Source organism: Anabrus simplex, chromosome 8, assembly GCF_040414725.1.
Source record: "Anabrus simplex isolate iqAnaSimp1 chromosome 8, ASM4041472v1, whole genome shotgun sequence".
NCBI classification, from domain to species: domain Eukaryota; kingdom Metazoa; phylum Arthropoda; class Insecta; order Orthoptera; family Tettigoniidae; genus Anabrus; species Anabrus simplex.
The window spans coordinates 208,111,063-208,138,556 of NC_090272.1; the positions used below are offsets into that span (position 1 = coordinate 208,111,063).

Sequence of the window (27,494 nt, forward strand, 5' to 3'; positions counted from 1 at the left end):
TATTATTTTAGTGCCCATTTTTGTCATTATAAATGCCTATTTTAACTATTTTACTCATGGCAGATGCTGCCCACCCTTATCGGAGGGTCTGCCTCACAAGGGCTGCATTCGGCTAGAAATAACCACACAAAATTTTTTAAAATTATTTTACTGCCTATTTCCTGAATGTTAAGTGTATTTGCCTGCCTATTTTAGCAGAAATAAGTACCTGAACTTCCAGGCTCTACTCATTACAATGCACGAGGTGTTTCACATACATAACTCTAGGAGGTGTACCTAGTACAGCCTACCATGGTTCTTTGGAAACATCTGTCCAGGAGAGTCTCCCACAGAATTAGGAACAATGGAACAATTAGGTTATAGTTGATGATCAAGTTTGAAAATAAAACACTTAAATTAATAGACTAGTACTTATTTTATTTTGAATGTGAAGTTAATTACAGCTTCAACACAATACAAGGGACTATGTCAAGCTTATATAAAATGATATGAAGTATTTTTCAGTACTGACAAGAGTCTACAAGATGATGGAATTATGCAGTTTGGTGTTGAGCTGACATCTCTAAAGAGAGAGCATCCAAAATTAAATAATCATTAACATGTTACTAATAAAAATATACTAGATTTTCTATAGGAAAGTTTGATTGTAGTAGTAGTAGTTGTAGTTACAGTAGTTGAAGAGGAGCACAAACCTTGAAATTGATGACATCATCCTTGCACATTTCATGCATACCGGTACATTCTTATTAAATTAGATCTCTAAATGAGCTATACAACAACCTCATACATCCTTTCCCTATAGGTATGGTAGTAAGCAGCAACGTCATATTATTAACAATATCTATCAACTTATTGTCATGTTGCTCAGAAATCACTTTCCTCACACAACACTACCTTCTTTATTAGAACTTCAAGCAGCTGTGAAAAACAGACAGCTGAGAGAAATTCTAATGGCAAGATCAAGGCTTGTACTGCTCTAAAGATTCAGTACATAATTTACGTAAAGTAGTCGACTATGACGATTTTTTGGTGTATATAAGCACATGATTATCTCATTTGCATTTACTGGATTGGAAAAAAAGTAAACTTTATAACAAAGGTTAGCGCTTCGTCATAACTACTTTTTCCTTTTAGGTTAAAAAGGCACTGCTATATTATTTTGAGTCTCAAAATATTTTATCTCCCTCTACAAGGAAATGATTATCAGTACTGACACACACAAAATATGGTAGTGCATTTTGACTGAGACCTGGTTCAGAAAGAATTGGCTTAAGTTGTTTGTTTGTTTTTTTTTTTTTTTTTTACTGTGATATTAAACAAGGGAATTTCTGTAATAAAACAAACAGATATATTTGAGAACAACAAATTTTTCATTCTCAGTAATAATTGCCTTTCTTCTCTTACTTCAAAAACATAGTAAGAAAGCCTAAACTGGTATGTTACAGATAAAGTGAAACAAGCTACAGAAAGCAGTGACAGAGGAATTAGAAAACTTAATGATTAGCTGAAGAATTTTATTTTCATACTGGATACAAAACTTTTTGTCTGATATACTGTGACTTTGTGCAGGCTTTGGCTACTGACTAGATATTTAATAATAATGATAAAAATAATAATATAATATTTTATATAATGAAGCGGTATAATGTGCAGCTTAATAGTTAAAAATTGTACAGTATGTACATTTAAGATCGTTTATCTCTTTATTTTATACAAAAATACTATGAGAACACAGTGACATGGGAAATATATTAAGGTTTTACAATGCAGCTTCCTGAACATACACTATACAGTAATACAAGAGGTGGGAAGACATGTTTGTGACTGGACCAGTTCCATTACCACAGTTATACCCCAAGAGAGGACATGATATATCACGAAATATGTTTTAGTAATTAATGTACCATATAATGAAGCTGCCTGCCATGCTGGATGGTCACAACAGATAACAGTAAATTCAGTACAGTATCACAATTTATTTTCAAATATTTTATATTATTTTTTCCACTTCCTAATAATTTTCACACTGAATGAGTTGGCCGCACGGTTAGGGTTGCATAGCTGTGAGCTCGCATTTACGAGATGATGGGTTCAAATCCCAGCGTCGGCAGCCCTGAAGATGGTTTTCCATGGTTTAACCATTTTCACACCATACAAATGCTGGGGCTGTACCTTAATTAATGCCACGACCTCTACCTTTCCCATTCTTACATCGCTGAAAAACCTTCGATGTATTAATGTGATGTTAAACCACTTAGAAAAAAATAATAAATTCATGAGAGCTGTAAAAATGTAGGTGCCCATGAATAAAGCAGAGACTATGGGGAAATCTTGCAAATTAAGAATTGCACCTATTGAATAGCATTCGCTTCTGCCCTTTGTTCCAGATGGTAGAAACTAAGAATATATCCATGCTGTGATATGTCTTTGTTACTCTCTTTCACACTAGTATTGAACCATTGTTCTCTTCTGCTATTTGTATTTGATGGAATTTCTTCTCACAGCGTCATGAATATCTTTATATCAAAACTAGTTGGGGCTGGAAGAAATGTAAGACTATTAATACAAAAGTAATTTAAATCTAAAAAAAGTAATTAAAAGTTAATTAATCTTTAAAACATTCTTTTGATAATATTTGTGTCATCAGTCAATATGCTAATTGTATGTAATTTCCAACACCTCTTGCATTAGTAAAGGAAGGCCATTCCACTGTTTTTGCAACAGTTACTGTACAAGCAGGATTCAAACAAGGCAATTTTCCAACTTCACATAAAGAAATATTTCTAAACAATAAATAACAAAACATGTCAACATAGAATAGCACTTCTTTGTTAAGCAGACTGAAATTTTGCCTTCCTCTATAACAGTCCTGCATACATGATTTTAGAGGTACTTTTTAGCAACCTAATACAATGATTTTAGGCCATATTCATAGTATAATAAATAAACTGGAATCTAATCCTGAACTTTATAATACCTCATTTAAAAAACAAAATTAAAAATTAACAGCAATCAGAAATAATTTTAACAAAATGTTTGAGTCTACAAATAATATATACCATACATCTTGATAAATCCCAAAATCATTTAACAGTAAGAAATAATAACCACATAAGCTCAGCAAGGCTACTATCCACTTAAATAATAAATTTAGAATAAATGAGCTATTTAAGCAACATTAAAACTATTCTACCAGTGGACAATGACAGCGTTAAGCAATTAGGATGGGCAGAGATGGAAGGACCATTGCTTTGTACTGTTATTACAAAATAAACATTTATACATATAGGAATATTAGTTTCTATAAAGTCTGGAAGCACACAGATCATACTATAGAACAGGTCAGATAAGGATTTTCATAAATAATAATGAAAATCAGTCAGTTCAATGGGGGATATCCAAAAGAGTCTATAAATTACAGTACCAACACTGAAGAAGAGTTCAAAACAACTTGAATAAGTCAACTCTGTCCCATTCCCTCATCCACCGTTGTTACCAGTAGCTGGTAAGTATTTCCTGACCTTCAAAATGCACACGCAAGAGTGCAGCATCCTTACACTTTTATAATAGAGGCTTTACCAAAGAGTGTATGACTGAACGCTGCTATGGAGAAAACCCACTGAAACAAGTGTAAAATTTCATAAACTAACAAACAGAATCTGCCTTCTTCGTACCAAGTCATATGCAATAAATGTGTTGTTAAATCATTAAACAAAGTTTATATCAGCATTTTAACAATGGTTTGGGAATTCCGATAGTTGATGCACAGTAAGAGCCCTGGTATAAACCAGCTCTGTTGATAAATCACTTCTTTACGAGAACTTTCTGACATAGCAACACATTTCAGATTTCAATCAATCAATCAATCAATCAATCAATCAATCAATCAATCAATCAATCAATCAATCAATCAATCATCTGTATTTAGGGTGGTTACCCAGGTGGCAGATTCCGTACCATATTTACATTTATTTATAATTGTTTACCTAGCTTTTTCTCAAATATTTTCAACGAACTTGGGAATTTATCGAATACTTCCCTTGATAATGTATTCTAATCCCTTACTTCTCATCCTATAAATGATAATTTGCACCAATCTGTCCCCTTAAGATTATGCTATGAATTGCAATTAGTCAAACAAATTTTTAAAACATGCAAACATTCAATATGTTTCTACATGTTACTGATAAATAATCAGACTTCAATGTTTGCAAATGTCAGTTATAAATTTGCATATATTGAGCATGCACATTAGAGATGTCTGAAAAATGAAGACCAATATTCAAATCTAAAAGTGTTTTAACTCAAGATGTACCGTATATAATTATAACTTCAGTCATAAATAAAGATCAATCATGTCAATGAATCATTTACTATATATGGATGTTTCCCCCAAGGAACTGGCATGTGACAATGGTTATCATGATTGTTCAACTTACAATAATGTTGATACTGTTATAGCTACATATTTTGGTACTTAAACATGTGCATATAGAAATAACCTATTGAAGTATTATATATTGATAGCTATAAAAGAAAATGTCACAAAAAACTATTTTTAGTTGCTCTACAAACCTGATCATATCACCACTATTAAGTAGTAAAGAAGTTTAGAATAAATTATAATATGAAGTTAATTTCATGTCATGGCAACAGTGTTATGCCTTCTGAATGTGCGGCAGTACAGTTACTCTAGTATATACACATTTAAAAATTTGTCACACTGTACTGATTGCCACCAGTGCTATTGGCCATTCTTCAAGACTGATATACTGTAGGTTGAACAGTAGTCATGCCTGAAAACTGCACCTTTTTGAGGCAGAAATTCACGTCAGTGTCATGTGGAGCTAAGAGAAGCATAGGGCGATAAAGCTTTGTCATATGAAGCTGCTGAGAACTTCAAAATGGAGATGTAGTAACTATTGCCTTCTGACTCCAACTTGGTAAGTTTGATCCTGGCTTAGTATGGTGGTATTTGAAGGTGCTCAAATACGTCAGCCTCATGTTGGTACATTTACTAGGCACGTAAAAGAACTCCTGTCGGACAAAATTCCAGCACCTCGGTGTCTCCGAAAACCATCAAAAGTAGTTAGTGGGACATCATATTATTATTATTATTATTATTATTATTATTATTATTAACTGTTTCAGTGTGGATGTCCTTTGTTCACTCACACTGAGGTATCTACAACCTTCACTGAACACATTGCTTAACATAAGATACCTGCAAGGAATTATAGGAGTTATTAAAAAAGCAATTTGTACAAGCCCTGTTGTCTTATCAGCTAATTATTTCCTTCATTTTATTTTAATATTAACAAAAATTTTAGGGGAAATGCACACAAAATGTTGTTTGTTCCAGCTAATTGATTTGTATAGAGCCACAGCAAGTAGTCGAGACTTTGCATGTGCTGTGAGGAAGGGTAGCAGGGATATATTTTTTTACCTAGGACTTCGACACTGATGTACGATTCACATGCTTGCCATGCACATTCGTCAGTCTGGAAGTCTCTCTTTAGTGTCTGTTAGCTTCATAGTGTGTGGTTAAATACTAATGATTTTAATTGTATAATCACGCCGTACTTCTTTTTAATTGTAATAAATGTGTGATATTGTTCCTTTGGTGAAAGTTTTATTGTATAGTATTGAATCAAAATCTTTAAAAAAATTATTATTACTGCACTTAAATTAGTAAACTGCCAACCTTTACCTCTCTATTGAAATTCGCTCAGAGAGTATAAAAGAACTTACCATTTTCTAGCCATTTTTTCTCAGTTTTCCCCACTTCCCGCTCTCCGTTATATCCCACAAACCCAGGTACTCTTTGTTGTCTATATATATTTTGTTTTTTGCCCCTGCACTTTTCATTCCCAATTGCCGCTACTGCAAAGAACTAAGATACGTTTACTGTATACGCCCTCCATCTATCAATGCAGGTACTTCCATTCATTTATCTTTTGCCACAGGAGCTCCCACTAAAATATTTAGTATTTATGAACATATTAATAGAAAGTTGCCAAAAATAACAGTATCAACTTTATTATAGTCTGTAACAATAATGATTATAAATCAGAACTGAGGAACTGTGCCTTCAACAAAGACAGATGAGTAGCCAGGCACAGTACGGAATAAAAAATAAAAATTGTTGAGGCCACTGCATTAAAAAATAAAAGAAAGAGAAGGGTTAACTCTGTACAAACATATGAAGCTCTTTGGCATGTCACTCACCTATCCAGTGGCACTTGTTATTTTTGATCTAACGTCACTTCACAAGCTGAGCCATACTTACGAGAATACAGTAGAGGGATTCAATGGAAATAGGCTTCTAAAATATATAGATACAAACTCCACATTAGCCTCACGATGAGCAGATAAAGATGAGTAGAATATAAAGCCATGTTATAAAGTGTCTTCTACACTGCTCCCAGCCGCACAAGTCACTTGCACAGGTTATTCCCAGATATTCACGTAAGTACAGAATTGTGGATGTATCGTCTTCTTATAACCTTTCAACATAGTTACCAGGGAAGGTACCGAAATAACCAGTTCTCTGGCTTGACCCAACGTACCAACCATCATCACATTTTTCCATAACATAGACAGTGTCACCTTCACGTAACTCCAATTCATCTTCATTCTGAGGTCGATAGTTATAAAGAGCTCGATAGCTGGAAATAGAATTCAATTATTAGCAGATTAAATAAACAATGGAATTTTTTTTTTCTCTCTAAAGAAATTGCTTAAAACTACTATATAACCAAAGCAATTTAATCTTGCTCATTTTGAACATGTCTAGGAAAATTGTTTCTCAAGGAATATGAAATCAAGATCTCTCACATATGAATGAATTTGTAAAACATAACAGCTGTCATATCACAGATCTATGATATTTCATTTTTTGTAAGGGTAAAAGAAAATGTACAATTTCCTATGGATTATCAAAAGGCATGAATATAATAATTTGTTTCTTACTTTACTATTTTTCATTTTTAATGAGTAAACTGATGCAGAATTCAAGATTGGATGCTGAGATCAGCTAAAGGGTGCTTCTATCACAGTGTACAAAGTTTATCATGGGATCAAGAAGTGCCAATGGAAGCAAAAGAAAAGGGAGTAGTAAGTTTGCTACCAAAAAGATTTTTATAACCAATATTATGAGCAATGACTATTTGTAACTAAATTTTGTTTACCATGTCCTCCAAACATATCAGTAAATCCTCTCATTATCTGCAGAAGACTTGTGTCCATCTCAACCAGCCTTTTTAGCACTGCCTGTTCTACAGGCAAGAGGAGTGCTGATAGGTAGGTGTATGAGGAAATTTTGGAGATGTGGCTTCACTTACACTGAGTATTATGAAGCATATATTACTCTGCCCACAGCCATGCTCTTTAATCTTGGCACTCTGTGTTTTTCAAGCCACTACAGCACCATGCCGAGCATTGTATTCTGTAAACTTCAATCGTTATGCCAATACTATGGCATGGTAGTATTAGGTTTTAATGCTGTTTACAGCTGTTTCTCTTGCCTTGTCTTGTTGTAAAGTACTCATTATAACAGGAAAAATTATTGTGAGTGAATAGAGATGAATTCTATAATTAGTTCGCAATTGCAACCATTTTATGAAGGCCGTTAGAGGATTTCATAAAAATAAAAAGAATAAATTTCCTTTTTAGTCCATAATGTCAATACTGTAATAGTGACATTAAGTAAAAGAGAAAAATCCACCTTTTCAACGCAAGTTAATATTGAAAAGGAATATGGGCATACAGTTACAAAATCATCTACAGTGTACATGTTTCATCCCTATGAGGGGCACCCTCAGTTGTGTGAAGATTAGTTATAAGAAATCCAAATAACTGAAGATGCACTTTAATATTGACTGTGAATATAGAAATAAGCATGCACTTACTGAAGTATCCTAAAGAGCACTGTCTGTCCGTTATTGGATCCAAATGTATAGGCATGCTTAGTCCAAAAGGAGTTAACATTACCTACTGTAACTGTTAAACTGCCAATGAAGAGTAGAGTTTAAACATACACTAAAAGTCCGCAATATGACATTAAAACAAGCATCCTTGAAATGAGTGAGGATCTAGTTGAGGTAACACATGAATGAAGTAGTTCCTTAAACATTCTGGTGTTGTGTCACTTTAAAAGCTTGCTGAACTGCTCCCTAATTTGAGACCAAGATGAGTCTCATGGAAATGAAATAATAAAGCACAAACGGCACAGAAAACTTGAAGATAAATGAGCAACACGTTGGAATGAGTTGAAAATGTATTGGAGTAGATGGTGGAATTTTGGAGATCTTATTTTAAAACAGTTGTCACCGGACCACAAAATGACCCAAAATGAAACAAAAATCTCCTTGTTTCTTTGACGAGGAAATTAAATAAACCGTTTCTCAAATTTTACATTCAAGCATGTCTGTGTCAACAACTGTTCTGTATAAACATCAACATTGTTTACAATGACCAATTATCATCCCAGAATATTGCCCTTTCCTTCTTGAACACGCTGTATTTATTGTAAAGTATTTCAGTTCCAATCTACTCTGTCCTACTTCTCTATTTAGAAATCTTTCAATATGATTCTAAAGCCTAATCATATTGCTTTTGGATTTATGTCTATAAAATTATTCTGTTTTTGGATTTATACACATGGACAGATTCTGAATACCAAAATACAGTATCAGTTTTTCAGTGGCCATTGTATTCTTCAGGAATATTTACTATTTGTTCCTTGCACTATGAGCACCTCTGAACTTGGAGACTTTGACAGTAGGTATCTGATTTACCTGAGCTGTCAGAAGATGCAATTCTTCACTGATGACAAAATTTGTGGTTCAAGCGTGGTGAGGTACACATGCATATTCTCTGCATTGTCTGACAGCACTTGAACCAGACTTTTGGTGAACAGTAGTAAGGTTGTGGAGACTCACTAATCTGGCCCACACAATCTTCTGACTTTAATCCTCTGGATTTCTGGCTGTAGGAACATTTGGAAATACTGGTGTATTTTGTGCCAACATTGATGTGGAGGAACAGCAAGAAACAGTCAGCAAAGTAAGAGTGCAAAGAGGAATACTTGAAACAATCCATGCTTCTGTGCAATAAAAGTTGGTAACTATACAAAAGTGAATGAAATCAATAAGGATCAGAAAGTTTGTCTCCAACAATCACTTATCTGCAATGTAAGTCTTCTACAACCACTGAATGAAATGTGGAAGACTGCCACAGGAAGACAAGAGGAACCCTAGCATGTGAGAGAGTAATACAGAAGACCATTTATAAGGACATCAACTTGGATACAGACCACAATAATCCCAGAAAAAAATAAATCAATGGAGCCTATCAATAAAATTGTGTTTTGAATCCTGGAAATGTGTTAATGCAGTAGCACATAACTGTATGGGTTTAGTTTCCCAGGAGTTAGGTTGCAGGAAAATGTGAAAAGCTAAGTGTACTCATTGCTAATCAATGATATAAGTGAGCTGCAGCAGTAAAAAGATGCGTCTAACAGGAAGGAAGAGCATGGGATATCTAATCTGCCTCCTTATTTCAGAAGAAGACAGGAGAACTTGTCTTACCATCAGAATAAATTAGAGGAGAAAGAGCATATTATGGAATGTATGAAAGCAAATTATGAAATGATACAGACATAATCATACATGAACCATTACAACAGAACTATGCAAAAAAATGCTCAAAATATGATCTATTATAACAAAGCCAGAGTTTCTATTTCCAATGCATAGAAGTACAATTTATTCCATCCATCAGTCACATGAAAGAGTTCTAAGAATCTGACTAAACTCCATCCACCACCTCATCAACGATATGTAGTCAATATTATTAGTATAAGCACAATGAAGAGATTAACAGTGAACTGGCATTTACACAATCATTCAGTCACATTATTCTAACTACAAAATATTGCAGAGTGAAATAACATGATTAGTTAGAGAAATAGTGCAGACAAATAGCTGATATTACTTCAGTTGTGAAGATCAGAAAGGAAGAAAGAAAGAAAGAAAGAAAGAAAAAGAAAGATATTGAATTTACAATTTGTTGAATTATTTAAGAGTTGAACATTAAATGTCTTCCTTTGATGCATTGCATCCATAGTTTATGTAAACAAAGTGATACTGAATTACTCATTACTATATACATTTATACTTAACCTGAGAGTTCTACAAACTCAGTTTTAAAAGATTTCATTAAATATGGCAGGGAAGTCAAGTAATAGAATCACATCATGAGGAACAAGTAGAAATCCTTAAGGGTAAGAGATTAACAAGAGGAATAAGATACTGGTACTACAGATCTTGAAAAGCTAGAAAATATTGAAACATACATGCTGGAACTGGTCAAAGGGATACAAAATTGATTAGCCAAAAATGTTCATACAATGAGTAATCTATAAAAGTTTTCATTAGCTTCAAATTCCAAGTTTTCAAGTAACTCTGAGAAGTTTAAAAATTTAACTAAAACATGTTATAGCAATTCCAAAAAAGAACATTATTAAAACTAGTGGAGTAACCTAGTGGTTCAGTATCAGATGAGGTGGAAAGAAAACCTCACTTCTCAAAAAGTCCAAGTCCCACTCTAGCAAACCGACAAGGAATTACTATTGATGTATCAGTATCTTCAGGCCTTTAATGTCCACAAAGAAGTTCACAGATCAGCCATGAATGGCAGTTCTCGTCATATTGACATGATAGCCTTCACACAACACAGCCCTAAATGCTTCATCATAGACCCAACTGTACAGCTTGAACACCACAAAGCCCAATCAAAAGAGGTAAACAGAGAGAAAAGAGATATACGAATCCACTGTCCCATACTATAAATCCAAACACATTAAAACCTAGTTAATTCACAGTCGTTGGGATGCAAAAATCAGACTTCAAATTACGTGATTTTGAATTAACCACGACAACTCGTTATTCAGAAATGCCAACGCTTGCTGCGTCACAAAATATTCTTCTAAGACCCGTTACTGCATACAATTAACCTTGATTCACAGTTTAAACTTTTCAGATGTCGTGGAAAAAAACTTTCCAAAATGTATCTGACAAGGTGCATTTACAGTATTGAAATAATGCACTTGGATAACTCACTTTCAAACATAACTTCATGTAACAAAAGAAAAGAAAAGAAAAAGCATGATTGAAAGACGAGGAGAAATCTATGCTGGCTCCCCTGTGCAAGTTCTTTATTCATTGGAGTACTGTACTGTATACATTTTAGATGTCCTGTACTTGCACGGAAAATACCCGATGCCTGTAGAACATCTTGGCTTATTGAACTTTCCTATGATGAGGGGAGAGAGTATCTCGCTTCCGTCTGCATTACAACACAGTACGGTGACTCTACCCTAGTACGATTTCCCGCCATGGCACTTCTCTCACAATTCAGAATCGCCCACCTTTGCCAACATAGGATATAAACTTCATGGTTTTGATCCATATTGAATTGTGATCACAGTAATAATTATTAAATTAATGTCATAATGGTCCACCTTTTCAATACTATAATATGCAATATTTTTAAATTACATTACTAAACTAGGGACTAGTTTCAGCCTTGGCTGGCCATCATCAGCCTTAATGTAATACATCTAATAACTAAATAAATGTACAAACACACAATTAACATAAAACAAATGTACAAACACACAATTGACATTAAAATCTGGGATGAACTATGTGTAAAATTTGAAAAATAAATTAGGCTCTAAATTCCTAGCATCTGGAGTATGCTCATCATCCAGTCCAGCCCCGCGGTGTCACCCGGCGGCCCCAGGTTCGATTCCTGGGCGGGTCAGGGGTTTTTGATTGTAAATGATTAATATCCCTGGCCTGGGGACTGGGTGTTTATGCCGTTCTTAACGTTCCTTTCCTCACATTCAACACTCTACACTTCCGCAATTCCAATTACACACAGGTTCATATCATATGGTGCAAGTAGGGGCTAAAGATCTCTATAGGTCGACGCTCCGAACAAATAGCATTTTTAAAAAAATGCTCATCATCCAAACTCTTTCTTGCATTAATATTCATAAAATTGTTAGTTCCATCACTGTATTCATAACAATTTCAAATGCAAAACGGGAGCTGGTAAATGTTAATTCTATAGTCAGATCATCAATCATCAAATATACTTGAGCGGTATTAGCAGTATGCAAGCCACTGGACGCCGCTGTAAATAACCACCATCTGACGCAGAACTGCTAGATGGTGTTTCCACATCAACCAACGTAAATAAAATGAAATGTGCACACAACAATAGGCCATGCACCACATGCTGCAACGAGAGGTTAACTTCATGGACACTGCAATGAATTGTGAATTTATACCAGCCACAAATTAAGAATGTGTCAGTTTTAACTATATCTTCATGTACCATCCTGACAATGACCAACAGCATTTCAGCATGATTTTAAAAAGCATTACGGGAACATTTCATTTTATTTACATTGGTTGATGCAGGAACACTTTCTAGCAGTTCTGTGTCAGCTGGTGGTTATTTACAGTGGCGTCCAGTGTCTTGCATACTTCTAACACCACTCAAGTAGATTTGGTGATTGATGATCTGACTACAGAATCAACATTTACCAGCTCCCGTTTTGCAATTGAAATTGTTATGATTAGGGGTGATGGAACTAACAGTTCTATGAATATTAATGCAAGAAAGAGTTTGGATGATGAGCATACTCCATATGCTAAGAATTTAGAGCCTAATTTATTTTTCAAATTTTACACATAGTTCATCCCAGATTTTAATGTCAATTGTGTGTTTGTACATTTGTTTTTATGTCAATTATGTGTTTGTACTTTGTTTAGTTATTAGATGTCTTACATTAAGGCTGATGATAACCTGCCAAGCCCGAAACTAGTCCCTAGTTTAGTAATGTAATCAAAAAATATTGCATATTATAGTATTGAAAAGGTGGACCATTACGGCATTAATTTAATAATTATTATTGTAACCTTTGCCGTGACACAAAGTATTCTAAGAGCAATTAATGCATGCGATCATCTTGATTCACAGTTTAAACCTCTCAAATGACATAGGAAAAACTATTTCTGAAATGTATCCACATTATTCAAGTAATAATTTCGTGTGGCTAGTTATAGCCAAGTGCAGCCCTTGTAAGGCAGACCCTCCGATGAGGGTGGGCGGCATCTGCCATGTGTAGGTAACTGCGTGTTATTGTGGTGGAGGATAGTATTATGTGTGGTGTGTGAGTTGCAGGAATGTTGGGGACAGCACAAACACCCAGCCCCCGGGCCATTGGAATTAACCAATGAAGGTTAAAATCCCCGACCCGGCCGGGAATCGAACCCGGGACCCTCTGAACCGAAGGCCAATACGCTGACCATTCAGCCAACGAGTCGGACATTATTCAAGTAATACACTTGGATAAATCACTAGCAAACATAACCTCACACAACGGAAGAAAAACACACGATTCAAAGAAGAGGACAAATTATGCTGGTTCCCCTGTGGAAATGCTTTATTTTTTGGATTACTGAACTGTTCGTATTTTTTAGATGTCTTGTACTTGCACGGAAAATGCCAGACACCCTTAACATATCGTGGCTTATCGAATTTTCCTATGACGAGGGGAGGAAGTCTCTCGCTTCCGTGTGCATTACTACACAGTACACTGATCCCCACCCTTGTATGATTTCCCAGCTGGCACTTCTCTCCTTTAAAACCATACGTCCATTTGGGCTCGGCATTAAAAAAAAATGCAGCTTTATCGCCAACTGTCGGCATGGCCAGTGTTTGCAGATTTTGCTTCTCTTGCACACTGCCTGCTACGTGATATTGTGGCATTCCTTAAAATGCTGAATACAAAAGAATTACGATTTTACTTGAACTTAGCAAATATGAAGTACACTGTAGACACACCGGAGCGAGTGAAAGTACCGGTACGGAAAGCTACCCCAACACGTTCCGGAAGATGCGTTCTATCATTACGCGGATACATTTTGAATTTTATTTATTCTGTAAAATACTATGCTTTTTAAAATGTAAAGGCAGTTTTGAATTAAAAGTCTGAATTTCCGTAATGGAACCGACACTGTTCTTCGAATTACAAATTATCCGTATTTCGAATTAAACAATTTAAATAACATGCAAACATGGTTACAAGGATAATGTCCAGATAAGGGATGTGAGTAACACTAAAGAAGTATTAAAATTAACCTATGATAACAATGACATTTACAGTAAGATACAAAAGTTGAAAACTAGAAAAGCAGCTGGAATTGATAAGATTTCTGGGGATATACTAAAGGCAATGGGTTGAGATATAGTACCATATCTGAAATACTTATTTGATTATTGTTTGGTTGAAGGAGCTATACCAAATGAATGGAGAGTTGCTATAGTAGCCCCTGTGTATAAAGGAAAGGGTGATAGACATAAAGCTGAAAATTACAGGCCAGTCAGTTTGACATGCATTGTATATAAGCTCTGGGAAAGCATTCTTTCTGATTATATTCGACATTTTTGCAAAATTAATGACTGGTTTGACAGAAGGCAGTTTGGGTTTAGGTAAGGTTATTCAACTGAAGCTCAGCTTTTAGGATTTCAGCAAGATATAGCAGATATCCTGGATACAGGAGGCTAAATGGACTGTATTGCGATTGACCTATCTAAAGCGTTTGATAGGGTAGATCATGGAAGACTACTGGCCAAAATGAGTGCAATTGGACTAGAAAAAAGAGTGACTGAATGGGTGGCTATATTTCTAGAAAATAGAACTCAGAGAATTAGAGTAGGCGAAGCTTTATCTGACCCTGTAGTAATTAAGAGGGGAATTCCTCAAGGCAGTTTTATTGGACCTTTATGTTTTCTTATATATATCAATGATATGTGTAAAGAAGTGGAATCAGAGAGAAAGCTGTTTGCAGATGATGTTATTCTGTACAGAGTAATAAATAAGTTACAAGATTGTGAGCGGCTGCAGGGTGACCTCGATAGTGTTGTGAGATGGACGGTGGACAACGATATGACGATAAACGGGGTTAAAAGTCAGGTTGTGAGTTTCACAAATAGGAAAAGTCCTCTCAGTTTTAATTACTGCGTTGATGGGGTGAAAGTTCCTTTTGGGGATCATTGTAAGTACCTAGGTGTTAATATAAGAAAAGACCTTCATTGGGATAATCACATAAAAATGATTGTTAATAAAGGGTACAGATCTCTGCACATGGTTAGGAGGTTATTTAGGGGTTGTAGTAAGGATGTAAAGAAGAGGGCATATAAGTCTCTGGTAAGACCCCAACTGATGATGATGCTTGTTGTTTTAAGGGGCCTAACATCAAAGGTCATCGGCCCTAAGACCCCAACTAGAGTATGGTTCCAGTGTATGGGACCCTCACCAGGATTACTTGATTCAAGAACTGGAAAAAATCCAAAGAAAAGCAGCTCGATTTGTTGTGGGTGATTTCCGACAAAAGAGTAGCGTTACAAAAATGTTGCAAATTTTGGGCTGGGAAGATTTGGGAGAAAGGAGACGAGCTGCTCGATTAAATGGTATGCTCCGAGCTGTCAGAGGAGAGATGGCGTGGGAGGACATCAGTAGACGAATAAGTTTGAGTGGTGGCTTTAAAAGTAGGAAAGATCACAATATGAAGATAAAGTTGGAATTCAAGAGGACAAATTGGGGCAAATATTCGTTTATAGGAAGGGGAGTTAGGGATTGGAATAACTTACCAAGGGAAATGTTCAATAATTTTCCAATTTCTTTACGATCATTTAAGAAAATGAATTTCATGATTTTGGTCCCTATTGAACTGAGAATAATATATAAGTAATAATAATAACGTAAATGTTTCCACCTTTTCAATACTACAATATATTCACAAAATTACAAAATTATACGGTACTAGTTTCGACCCATCTAGGGGTCATCATCAGCCGTATTGGAGCAAAGATCATTTGTGGCGAAATCTTTGTCTTAGGATTTCGCCACAAATGATCTTTGCTCCAATACGGCTGATGATGACCCCTAGATGGGTCGAAACTAGTATTGGAGCAAAGATCATTTGTGGCGAAATCTTTGTCTTAGGATTTCGCCACAAATGATCTTTGCTCCAATACGGCTGATGATGACCCCTAGATGGGTCGAAACTAGTACCGTATAATTTTGTAATTTTGTGAATATATTGTAGTATTGAAAAGGTGGAAACATTTACGTTATTATTATTATTACTTATATATCATTTAAGAAAATGCTAGGAAAACAACAGATAGGGAATCTGCCACCTGGGTGACTGCCCTAAATGCAGATCAGTAGTGATTGATTGATTGATTGAGTGATTGATTGATCATACCTCATGTTTCCAAAAATGAGAACCTCTTCAAATTAGGCGGGATTTTGAATTAACCGATTTTGAATTATCGAGGTTCCACTCTACCATCTTCAAGAGACTGAAGTAATAGGACAGAGCAGGCAGCATCATACCTTGACACTTCGCTGACACGTGGAAGCGTTTGCAGATACCCATGGAGGACATTCATGAAATAGTTACAATAGTTCTCTGAGGTTCCATCAGGCTCCTGGGGCACCACATAATCAGTGCATAATGTCATCACTAACAAAAACCTTTGAAATTATGTCATTTCTCTGTTTATTCCTCTGTAATGTCTCCATCACGGGTGATTTGTACCTAGTCATTCATGGTAGACTGTTAATACAGGAGGTTTGTTTTAGTTTATTAAATAATATACCTATAATCCTGTAAATGCACCAAGTGGTCCTCATCTAAATACACAAAATGATCAAAGCAGATTTTGAATGTTGGTCTAGCTCAGATAGTTTTCTTGTGACAATGGGATATCAATCAATCAAATCAATCAATCAATCAATCAATCAATCAATCAATCAATCAATCAATCAATCAATCAATCAATCAATCAATCAATCAATCAATCAGAATCAGATTTATCTCCCATATGCCGTTATCAGACTGTGCCTCTTATAAGGGCTTCTGATAAGTTCACCTGCATATACCCCAGCATCAGTGGGTAGGGTCTGACACATCCCACTCTGATGAGTCTAGTGTCAGACATAAGACAAAATGCTAGTTACTAGAGCAAATGCCTGAAAAGCTTTACATCTGATATGTTTTTTTATGACATACCACTTAATTGAGCAGCTCGTCTCCTTTCTCCCAGTTCTTCCCAGCCCAAACTTCGCAACATTTTTGTAACGCTACTCTTTTGTCGGAAATCACCCAGAACAAATTGAGCTGCTTTTCTTTGGATTTTTTCCAGTTCTTGAATCAAGTAATCATGGTGAGGGTCCCATACACTGGAACCATACTCTAGTTGGGGTCTTACCAGAGACTTATAAGCCCTCTCCTTTACATCCTTACTACAACCCCTAAATACCCTCATAATCCTGTGCAGAGATCTGTACCCTTTATTAACAATCATTTTTATGTGATTACCCCAATAAAGGTCTTTTCTTATATTAACACCTAGGTACTTACAATGATTCCCAAAAGGAACTTTCACCCCATCAACACAGTAACTAAAACTGAGAGGACTTTTCCTATTTGTGAAACTCACAACCTGACTTTTAATCGTGTTTATCATCATACCATTGCCCACCGTCCATCTCACAACACTATTGAGATCACCCTGCAGCCGCTCACAATCTTGTAACTTATTTATTACTCTGTACAGAATAACATCATCTGCAAACAGCTTTCTCTCTGATTCCACTTTTTTACACATATCATTGATATATATAAGAAAACATAAAGGTACAATAAAACTGCCTTGAGGAATTCCCTTCTTAATTATTACAGGGTCAGATAGAGCTTTGTCTACTCTAATTCTCTGAGTTCTATTTTCTAGAAATATAGCCACCCATTCAGTCACTCTTTTTTCTAGTCCCATAGCACTCATTTTGGCCAGTAGTCTTTCATGATCTACCCTATCAAATGCCTTAGAAACGGCTAAGACTAGTAAGAAAACAGCCATAGCCTTAATTAAGGTGACTGGTGTGCAATGAGAAACCATGGAAAACCATCTTGTGGTCAGTCAGTGGTGGGGTTCGAATCTAACATCTCCCAAATGCAAACTTACAGCTGTGCAGCCCATAAGAAAAAATTATACCTAGTCTTCTTAAAGAGAGAAGAAACTTGTAACCGTTTCTTAAGGCTGAACATTTTGAAAGAAATGAAAAATTATACTTACGGCACTGGTTCAGAGTGTGTGTCAATATGAAGAGTTTGGTTCATGGGGGCCAAAGAGGGTTTTGAGGTCTCACCATGGCGAGGCTGTAAACAAAAATAACAACACCTGTAATGAAAGAAAGGTAAATGACCTGCAAATGTAGTTGCAAAGAATCCCATTTAAGACAGGTTTCCCATACCGTAACATAAAAATTCAGGACATTTTGATGTGACCAAGCCTAAACAAGTTCATATCTTGCTTAGCAGAAAGAAATAATTAGTGACAATAATATAATAGCCAAACAAAATAACACTGAACTGGATTTATTTTATGCAGGTACGCATTGTTTACGTTACTCATTTGAGTACCAGCCATACCTATCCTCATCATGTTGTCCTCATTTTATATATGAAAACTCATTCAAGTGATTACCATTAAATTTTGAGTACCTTCTTTTGTGCCATCCTAATTCTTCTTCATCCATTCTCTTTTCCAGACTCTCTCTGGGTAGGGTAGTGTACCCCTCATCATTTAATGGATGAAATGATGTAGAATTAAATTCACCTGTTATTGAATAATATAGGGTCAACTATCTCCTTTATTGGAATTATCTTCCTTATGTTCATTATTTGAGAAAGTATAATCTCAAATCGAACTGTATTATTTCCTATAAACATGGTAAGTTCATTAGAATGGTATCAACCATTCCTCTTCTAGTACTATATTGCTCTCGACTCCTCTATTTGAATTGTTTGTTGCAGAAACAGCACTTCTCCACTTTTTGACACTATATGAGTTATTAATACTGCCATGATTAATGCATGAAGGGCTACCATTCTGTGCAGAAAAAACACTTCTACCATACATCTCTGCCTGTCAGTCGCGAATGAAAGTTTCCGTTTTGTGCCGTAAGAACACATCCTGGAGAGGTGTTGTTTTTCCTTCACTTGAGTCGCTAGGAAGAGGTGTGAAAAGAGATGAAAAAGTCGCATTTCATATAAATCAATTTATGGAGTTTCAGTATGAGGCAAATCATGTCTTAGGAAAATACTGTATTGATGGACTGTGCGTTCATACTTTCAAGTTGCTTATTTCAGCAACCCATCTCCCTGTGTTACCAACTAGACTTGTTTATCCACAAGGCTGTGTTCCATTAAATGAAAAGAAATTAGCAGACATAAAGAACTTGGAATCTTGCATACCAGAAGAACACCATGAGTTTTATAATGAACTGTTTGCATGACAACATCAGTGCAATAGAAGCGAGAAGCATTGTTCAAAGATAAGAGACTAACATGTTACTTGTATTATATTGTGTTGTTTTGTTTTATATATATTTTGTACATTGGAAAGGGACTAAAAGGAGTATTCTTCTGTTTATTTTTCTATACAATGTGGTCTAATCATAATATGTGCAAATAAGTAAGTCTTACAAATAATTATTACATAATGGGTTTAAACACTGTATTTCCTCAGTACAAAATTTGTACTTTATTTAATAAAGTTCCTTTTGAAATTGAAATGATGTTAAAATCAATGTTACACTTCCTTATATTCTCATTAATGGTGTTTGTTGCAGAAACAGCACGTCTCCACCACTTTCAACAAAGTCTGTTAAGGAACGTATTGGACTAATTTATACAAACAACCTATCTGTCATAGTCATTTCAACAGTAGAATATGCATAATAAATATCGGAAGGATAGAAATGACATTACATACTACAGACAGTTTTTCCTGTTTTCTGAACAATTTGGTACGTTGGAGTAGTGTCGTTTCTGAAACAAACGATTCGTTTGCAATACAGTCCACAACAGAGCTCCTCCATCTCATTCTAGGCCGTCCCCTAGGCCTCTTTGCAGTCTCTGTATCCATGAGTGTTCTCTTTGGTATTCTCTCTCCTGGCATTCTCATCATGTGTACAAACCATTTTAGCTTTGCCATATCAATCTCTCCTTGAAGTTTACACACTCCCACGCTTTTCCTTATTTCCTCATTTTGTATTCTATCTCATCTTGTCTTTCCCTGTATGCTCCTCAAGAACCTCATTCAGCTACTTGTATCTTCTTTTGGTTCTGCTTAGTCAATGTCTAGGCTGCTGAAGCATAGGTCAGTATAGGTTTATACATAAAAGGATGAGTATGAAATATTGCACTTCATTGGCACATCTTTGTTCCATACAATGTCTCTCACACATTGGTAGAAACTTGCAGACTGCTGTATTCTTAAATCAATTTCTCCATCCAAATTTCCATCTTGTGACATCATGCTGCCCAAATATTTAAAAATTTTCACTACTTCAAGATCAAAGTCTTGCTTTTCACAGTACTAACCTTCATTTCAAAATTTCTTACCTCCTCATTCCATAAATCAGCTTGTGCCTGTATTTCCTCTTCATTATCTCCCCAAACTACAATGTCATCAGCAAAGAGCATAGACTTTACTTGCTTGCCCATCATCTTCTCCTTGATGTTATGTAGAATTCTATCCATGATGATAATGAAGAGTAAGGGAGACAATACACTTCCCTGTCTTAAGCCCTTCTCAACTTTGAACCATTCAGTTTGACCCACTTAGGTTCTAACACAGCTTTCACAATTTTGATACAATGCTATTACCATGTGCATTGTTTTATTCCCAATCTGTGCCTCTGTGAATGTTTTCCATACCAAATTCCTTGGGACACTTTCATATGCTTTTTCAATATCTAGAAACGTCATCCTAATTACTTATTTACTTAATATAAATGTTTAAAATGTAGGGTGATTATTCATCTGAATAATCAAGTATCAGTACTGGTATCTATTTTCTTTTTTATTCATTTATTCTGACACCAATATGTGTTTGCCAAAGGACACAGAATAGCTCACAAGTTATTTGAAAAAAAGAAATTTGAATTGTTGGTTTCAAAAAGAAATACAAATGTACTGATGAATATGAACATTTTTATGCTGTCAGGAGGAACTTAAATACTATGTTTTCCGTACAAATGGTTCCGCATTATTGCCACTTATTGTACTTATTGAACAGAATAACAAGCATAAAGAAGAGTAAATACAAGCTTCAAAAGCACAGACAAAGCAAAGAATTAGTAAGCATAAATAAACTGGTAATCTCTATTGATACCTATTAATTCAGGATCAAGCATACTGAAATGAGAAATCAAGCTTATTGGGACTTTGGAAATAGATCAAAAACTCCATGTTCTCTATGATAACAAGATCATTCTCCATTACACTTTCCCAGAGAGAGTCAATAAACAAAATTTCAATTGAATTTTAAAGTTAGTTAAAGTGAAAAAAAAAAGGAAACCTCTAAATTATGTGCATAGAGAGGAACTTTATTTTTTTCCCAGTAACTGTAGAAATTCAGAACATTTGCAGGAAATTAAAAGTTCAGACAGGACATCTTTCTAGAAAGAAAAATTAAGGACATTCTTGCTCTTTCAGGATGGATGACAGTCCTAATTGAAGGTAGTCAGTTTCTTTAATTCCATTTTAGTGTGTTTTGTTTTATTTGCTTTTCTCTGTTGTGTGAAAAATGGTATTACCACTAATAAAGTATTATTATTACCTGAAATGTATCTTTGACAATGAGCAATGTGGCTTTCTACGTGTCTATATATATATTTTTCTCATTCATTTACCACAGATCTGCACTTAAGGCTGTCGCCCAGGTGGCAGATTTCTTATCAGTTGTTTTCTTTTCTTAAATTTCAAGGAAGTTGGAAATTCATCAAACATCTCTCTCGATAAATTATTCCAGTCCCCAGTTCCTCTTCCTACAAGCAAATATTTTCCCCAATTTGTCCTCTTGAATTTAAACTTTTATCTTCATATTATGTTTTCTACTTTTAAAAGCTCCATTCAGGTTTATTCATCTATTAATTTCTTTTCGCTGACAGCTTGGAACATACCACTTATTTGAACAGCTCATCTCTTTACTCTTAAGTCCTCCCAGTCCTAAGATTGCAACATTTATGTAACACTACTTGTTGTAAATACCCAGAATTAATCATGCTGCTTTCCTTTGGAGTTTTTCTAGTTCTCAAATCAAGTAATGACATTTTTAATGATGTATTAATTACCATAATTTTCTTTTGTAAACAAAGAAAGAAAAAAAGAAAGAAAGAAAGAAAGAAAGAAAGAAAGAGAAATATGAAGTATTTAGGCAATTAATGAACTCATTCTCCATTGTATGCTCAAACTCACCAGTGTTGCATACGGGTTGCTGGAAGTATATGATGAACTCAACTTGGTCTGGCTGTAGTAGCCAGTCGTTGGAAGGTGCTGCTGTGACTGGTAGGAGTGCTGTTTTAATGTGCTGCCATTCACTAGGAGAGAATGTGAGTGTGAAGCAGGAGAAGCCACAGGTTTCGCTGTCGGTGTTGCTGGAGTCACTGATAAAACAAGAAAGGTCATTTAAAATTTTGAGTATTCCTCACTTTCAACTCCACTGTGTGTCATTTACTGTTTTAGAGACTGAATATCTTCTAAATTGGAACCTCAGCTGTCATTAACACCCTCCCCCTGTGAGAGGGGTGGTAGAATAACACCCACAGTATTCCCTTCCTGTCAGAGGTGACTAAAACAGGCTCTTGACTTGAGAGCATGGGTGGGCAACCATTGGGCCATTAGCTGAGTCCTGGCATTGCTTCCACTTGCTTGTGCCAGGCTCCTCACTTTTCATCTATCCTGTCTGAGCTCCCTTCGTCAACACTTGTTCTTTTCCAACCCCAACGGTATTAGGTAACAAAACCTAGGGGGTTTTTCATTTTCACGCCCTTCCTGGCCCTTGTCTTTCTGTGGCCAGTACCTTCATTTTTCGAAGTATTGAACCCCTTCCATATTTCCCCTATGATATTGTTAATAGAGGATGGTTGCCCAGGTGTACATCCTCCTAAAACAGTATTCACATCATCACCACCTCGGTAACAACCTAGAGCCATAAAGAGCAAAAGAATGTAAGGAGGATAGCTAATTCCCCATTAATGGTTGGATTTACAACAATATGTACTGTAATATTCTTGAAATTTATCTCTTGCTTCACCATGTCTAAAAGCAGGCACTAATGATGCAACTTCCTGGTGATCAACACTATACTCTTGATGATATATCGTGGAGCATCCTGGCAATAAAACAAACAGACCAAACCAAACCCCATGGTGCAACAGCCCTGAAAGGCTATGGCCTACCAAGCGACTGCTGCTCAGCCCGAAGGCCTGCAGATTATGAGGTGTCATGTGGTCAGCACGAAGAATCCTCTCGGCCGTTATTCTTGGCTTTCTAGACCGGCGCCACCATCTCACCATCAGATAGCTTCTCAATTGTAATCACGCAGGCTGAGTGAACCTCGAACCAGCCCTCAGATCCAGATAAAAATCTCTGACCTGACCGGGAATCGAACCTCGGGCCTCCGGGTAAGAGGCAGGCATGCTACCCCTACACCACAGAATCCTGACAATAACCTTCCAAAATCAAAGTTGGATTTTATAAGGTGCAAGACTGATGGCTAATTAATTAAATGTCAAATACTGTGTTTTAATGTTCTGTTATTTCTTAAAGCACAAATGAACAAAGAAGAGTTGAGAGAGAATTATGTGAGCAGTTTGGTAGTATGCAAGTGTCAGTTTTAAGTATTGTGAATAAATCCAAAATAGTGAGTTTTCAGAGGCAAATAAAGTGGCTGTAAAACATTTTGCAGTATTAACAAATGAATATCTACTTACAAGAAAGGGTACCCAATTGTTGTCGTGCATATTCTGAATCTATATAGAATGTTAAATAGATAATATCTAAATATGCATACCATGCAAATTACAGCTGCTACGGGCAAGAAACATGGGAGCTACAAGCGGCCAAATATAGATTATGAATACACATAAAGATAAGAATGTCCGGCTCCATGGCTAAATGGTTAGTGTGCTGGCCTTAGGTCATAAAGGTCCCAGGTTCAATTCCCGGCAGGGTCGGGAATTTTAACCATCATTGGTTAATTCCGCATGCACAGGGGCTGGGTGTATGTGTCATCCTCATCACAACGCGCAGGCGTCAAATCAAAAGACATGCACCTGGTAAGCCGAACATGTCCTTGGACATTCCCGGCACTAAAAGCCATATGCCATTTCATTTCAAGACAGATTAGTCTAAACACAGCTGAATATTGTAGATGGGTGAGCAAATGCATTCAGTAATGTTTAGATACTGGAAACAAAACACATGCAACCATGGCAGGTGAAGTGCACTAGACATGAATGTCGATAATTAATCCATGGTCTAGACAAAAACATCCTTCACAGTGAGCACATCGAATGAAGGCAAGCTAACACAGTCAACTTTGAAACATTCTTCTTCCAAACCATTCTTGAAACAGTATTCGGAATGTTTCTGAAACGATGCTGGATGTTCATCGGTGTAACCATATTTGAAGAAAGCAAATCAGATCAATTGTTTGATCTATTTGCCGAAAATTGGAAGTGCACAAATGATTGAATACAAAGAAATTGTTCTCTTTGCCACACTTTAACCATGGATAATAACACTATTTTATCTGTGATGAACCGTGCCATAATTTTGAATGAATGGAAAAAGAAAACGTCAGCTGGTTGTACCAATCCAGTACATTTTGCAGAGATCAGCTTCTTGTGAAATTCAACATCTTCTGGAACTGCCTCAGTCTTTATTTGCTGTCGAAGAATCAACCAAAAGACAAATTCAATCTCTGCCTTGCAAATCTAGCCATAACACCTGTTCCAGAACACTTTCAAATCCTGTTTTGTCATGTTTGGTGATTTGCTAGCATATGCTTTCACGTGGGGTAATTCAAGTGTCATGCTTGCTGGAAATTTCCCACTGGGTTCCAAGACAAGAACATACACGTGTGGAAGAAGGGTGCCATCCATTACAATAACAGGCATTATCGTGTATGAAAGAGTGGTTGCTGCAACTGAACCCACAGTACCATAAATCGTCTTTGCTCCCTTAAATGGCAAGAGTTCTCCCAGAACATAATTCTTTACAAAATCTAGTCTGATCTGAACTAATTATCTGCTCTGTTGTATAATTATACTCTTCAATGAAACACCTTACTTCCATAACAAACTCATCAGCTTTCTCTTCCATATCAGCAGCATCACCAACAAATCTACTGCAAACTTTATGTGTGATGTTGTGATACACAATCTTGGCTTTTTTCTCTTGAACCACTGTAGCCACAATTTAGAAACTTTGAATGTTTCTTCTTCTTCATTTTTTTTTTTACATCGCACCGACACAGATAGGTCTTATGGCAACAATAGGATAGGAATGGACTAGGAGTGGGAAGGAAGCAGCCGTAGCCTTAATCAAGGTATAACTCCAACATTTGCCTGTTGTTAAAATGGAAAACCATGGAAAACCATCTTTAGGGCTGCCGACAGTTGGGTTCAAACTGACTACCTCCCGAACAAAAGCCTACAGCTGCGCGACCCTAACCACACGGCCAACTCTCTCGGTTTTTTAATGTTAGAGTGTTGTTTGGATCAAGACATTGCCCAGACTCACAGTGTTTGGTCGTGGATAATTCCATGTTTTTTTTGCACTGCAATGAACTGATCACGTACCTTGTTATTTATTCTTTCTTGTGGCACCTTCCTGTTTCTGCCACATTGTTTAAGAGTCTTTTCGAAGTTTTGCAAAGTTGTTTTGTTTTTTGTTTTTTATTTGCCTTTTTTGTGCTATTATGGTAGTGAATTTTATTCTAGGATACATGTCTAGGGTTACTCCAGAAGGACACCACTGTGGAGAATCATTTCCTCTTGGCTGCTTCGATCACATTTTGTAAGCATCAACCAAGTAACCTTCAGGAAATTTTGTTCTGTTATTCTTTGGTGCTGATGGATAATACGAGGAACCATTGCTCTCATCACTGGCACATATTGCTGGACTACTTTCTAAAGTCATCTCATTTTCTAGCTGTATCACTGGATTATTCCCAAATTCACTTCCAATATCATCTTCATTGGTGACTTCTTCATCTACCGTAAGAGTTCTATACTCTTCAAGAATGTCTTCATCAAGTAGCTGTTTTCTAATGTGTTTGGCTTTTCCTCCAAAATACTGAAGAAATCCACTATCAATTTGACAATCACAGCTGGTTTCATTTTGTAACAGCCTATGCATACAACAGGTCACATTCACCTTTAATACATAACTAGCAGACCGGTTCTGTATCTACTCATTTCCATACTCCCCTGACCCTCCTACCACTTCCAGTGGTCCGTAGCACATCAAATTGCACCAAATGTCATTTCTGATGTTCTGAAACATAAATAAGCTGGTCTCATTCAAAAGTCAGTGACAACAGTTGGGTACCCTTCCTTGTGAGATTTGTGAAAGGCTGGAGTGATCCCCAAAAAAATTGTCAGGAAACTTTTGCGGCAAGCTAAAGTGTTATATGCATTTGCACAGAAGGGACCAAAATTTGAAATTTAAGCCTTACAAAGTCACTACAGAACAAAGTTTAAGTCCACGAGATCCATTTTGAGAGTATATTAGTGCAACTGAGTCCTTCATTGAGTAATCTGATGTATATTTCTGGCAAATGCTAATCGATATCAGGTTTTTAAAAACTGTGAATAAATCCAATACTGTCAGTTCTGTAAACATTGATCAGTGATATTTAGTTGTTAGATGAGGCAATAAAATATGGGTAGAGCATGATATTTGCTGTAAGGGCACAATGATCAATGAGGAACATATTTAGATTTGCTCCCAGTGACAGCAACACTTACCAGCCCGCTCTCCTGGTTCAGACAACACCTCCACATATGACACGGGGAAGATTCCTTTCCTTGTTCCAATGCGCCCCTCAAACCAGTTCTCATCCACTCGTCTAGTGAGCACTACCAATTCACCTAAAACAGATCAACAATGTGGGTTACATTATTGCTGGGAACTTTCAGAATATGATGCCTCATTATATTACTGTGCAAAGATAATCTGTCTTGAAGTCAATATGTGCAATAACTTAACTCAGGGATGTGTAATGGCAAGGTTGATCAGAAAGGATGGTAGCATCATTCTTAACAGCAAGCACTTTCTAAAACAGGACACATGTTCGCAATGGTACCAAATTATTGACAAGTCATAATTAATGCTAAAGAAGAAGAAGAAAGGCATATCATCATCCATTCATATATTAGATCTAATGGCCTGTTACATTCCTATAAAGTATTTTCTCATCAAAGTTTCATTGAATGACCAATGGATCTTGTTCCTTTAGGGTCATCGTCATCGACGTCATCATCATCA

The 27,494-nt window shown here is 36.1% G+C and overlaps 1 protein-coding gene across 1 annotated transcript in view; it reads right to left on the reverse strand.

The window, feature by feature from the left end:
- Window positions 1–396: 396 nt before the first annotated feature.
- Window positions 397–27,494, reverse strand: part of CAP (Cbl-associated protein) — an 822,384-nt gene continuing 795,286 nt past the window's right edge. Inside the window, exons 25-28 of the mRNA XM_068228905.1 lie at window positions 26,975–27,097; window positions 22,416–22,603; window positions 18,226–18,308; window positions 397–6,668 (exon numbers count right to left, since the gene is read on the reverse strand). Coding sequence (XP_068085006.1) covers window positions 6,500–6,668; window positions 18,226–18,308; window positions 22,416–22,603; window positions 26,975–27,097 — 563 coding nt within the window. The 3' untranslated portion in view covers window positions 397–6,499. The remainder of the gene's footprint in view (window positions 6,669–18,225; window positions 18,309–22,415; window positions 22,604–26,974; window positions 27,098–27,494) is intronic.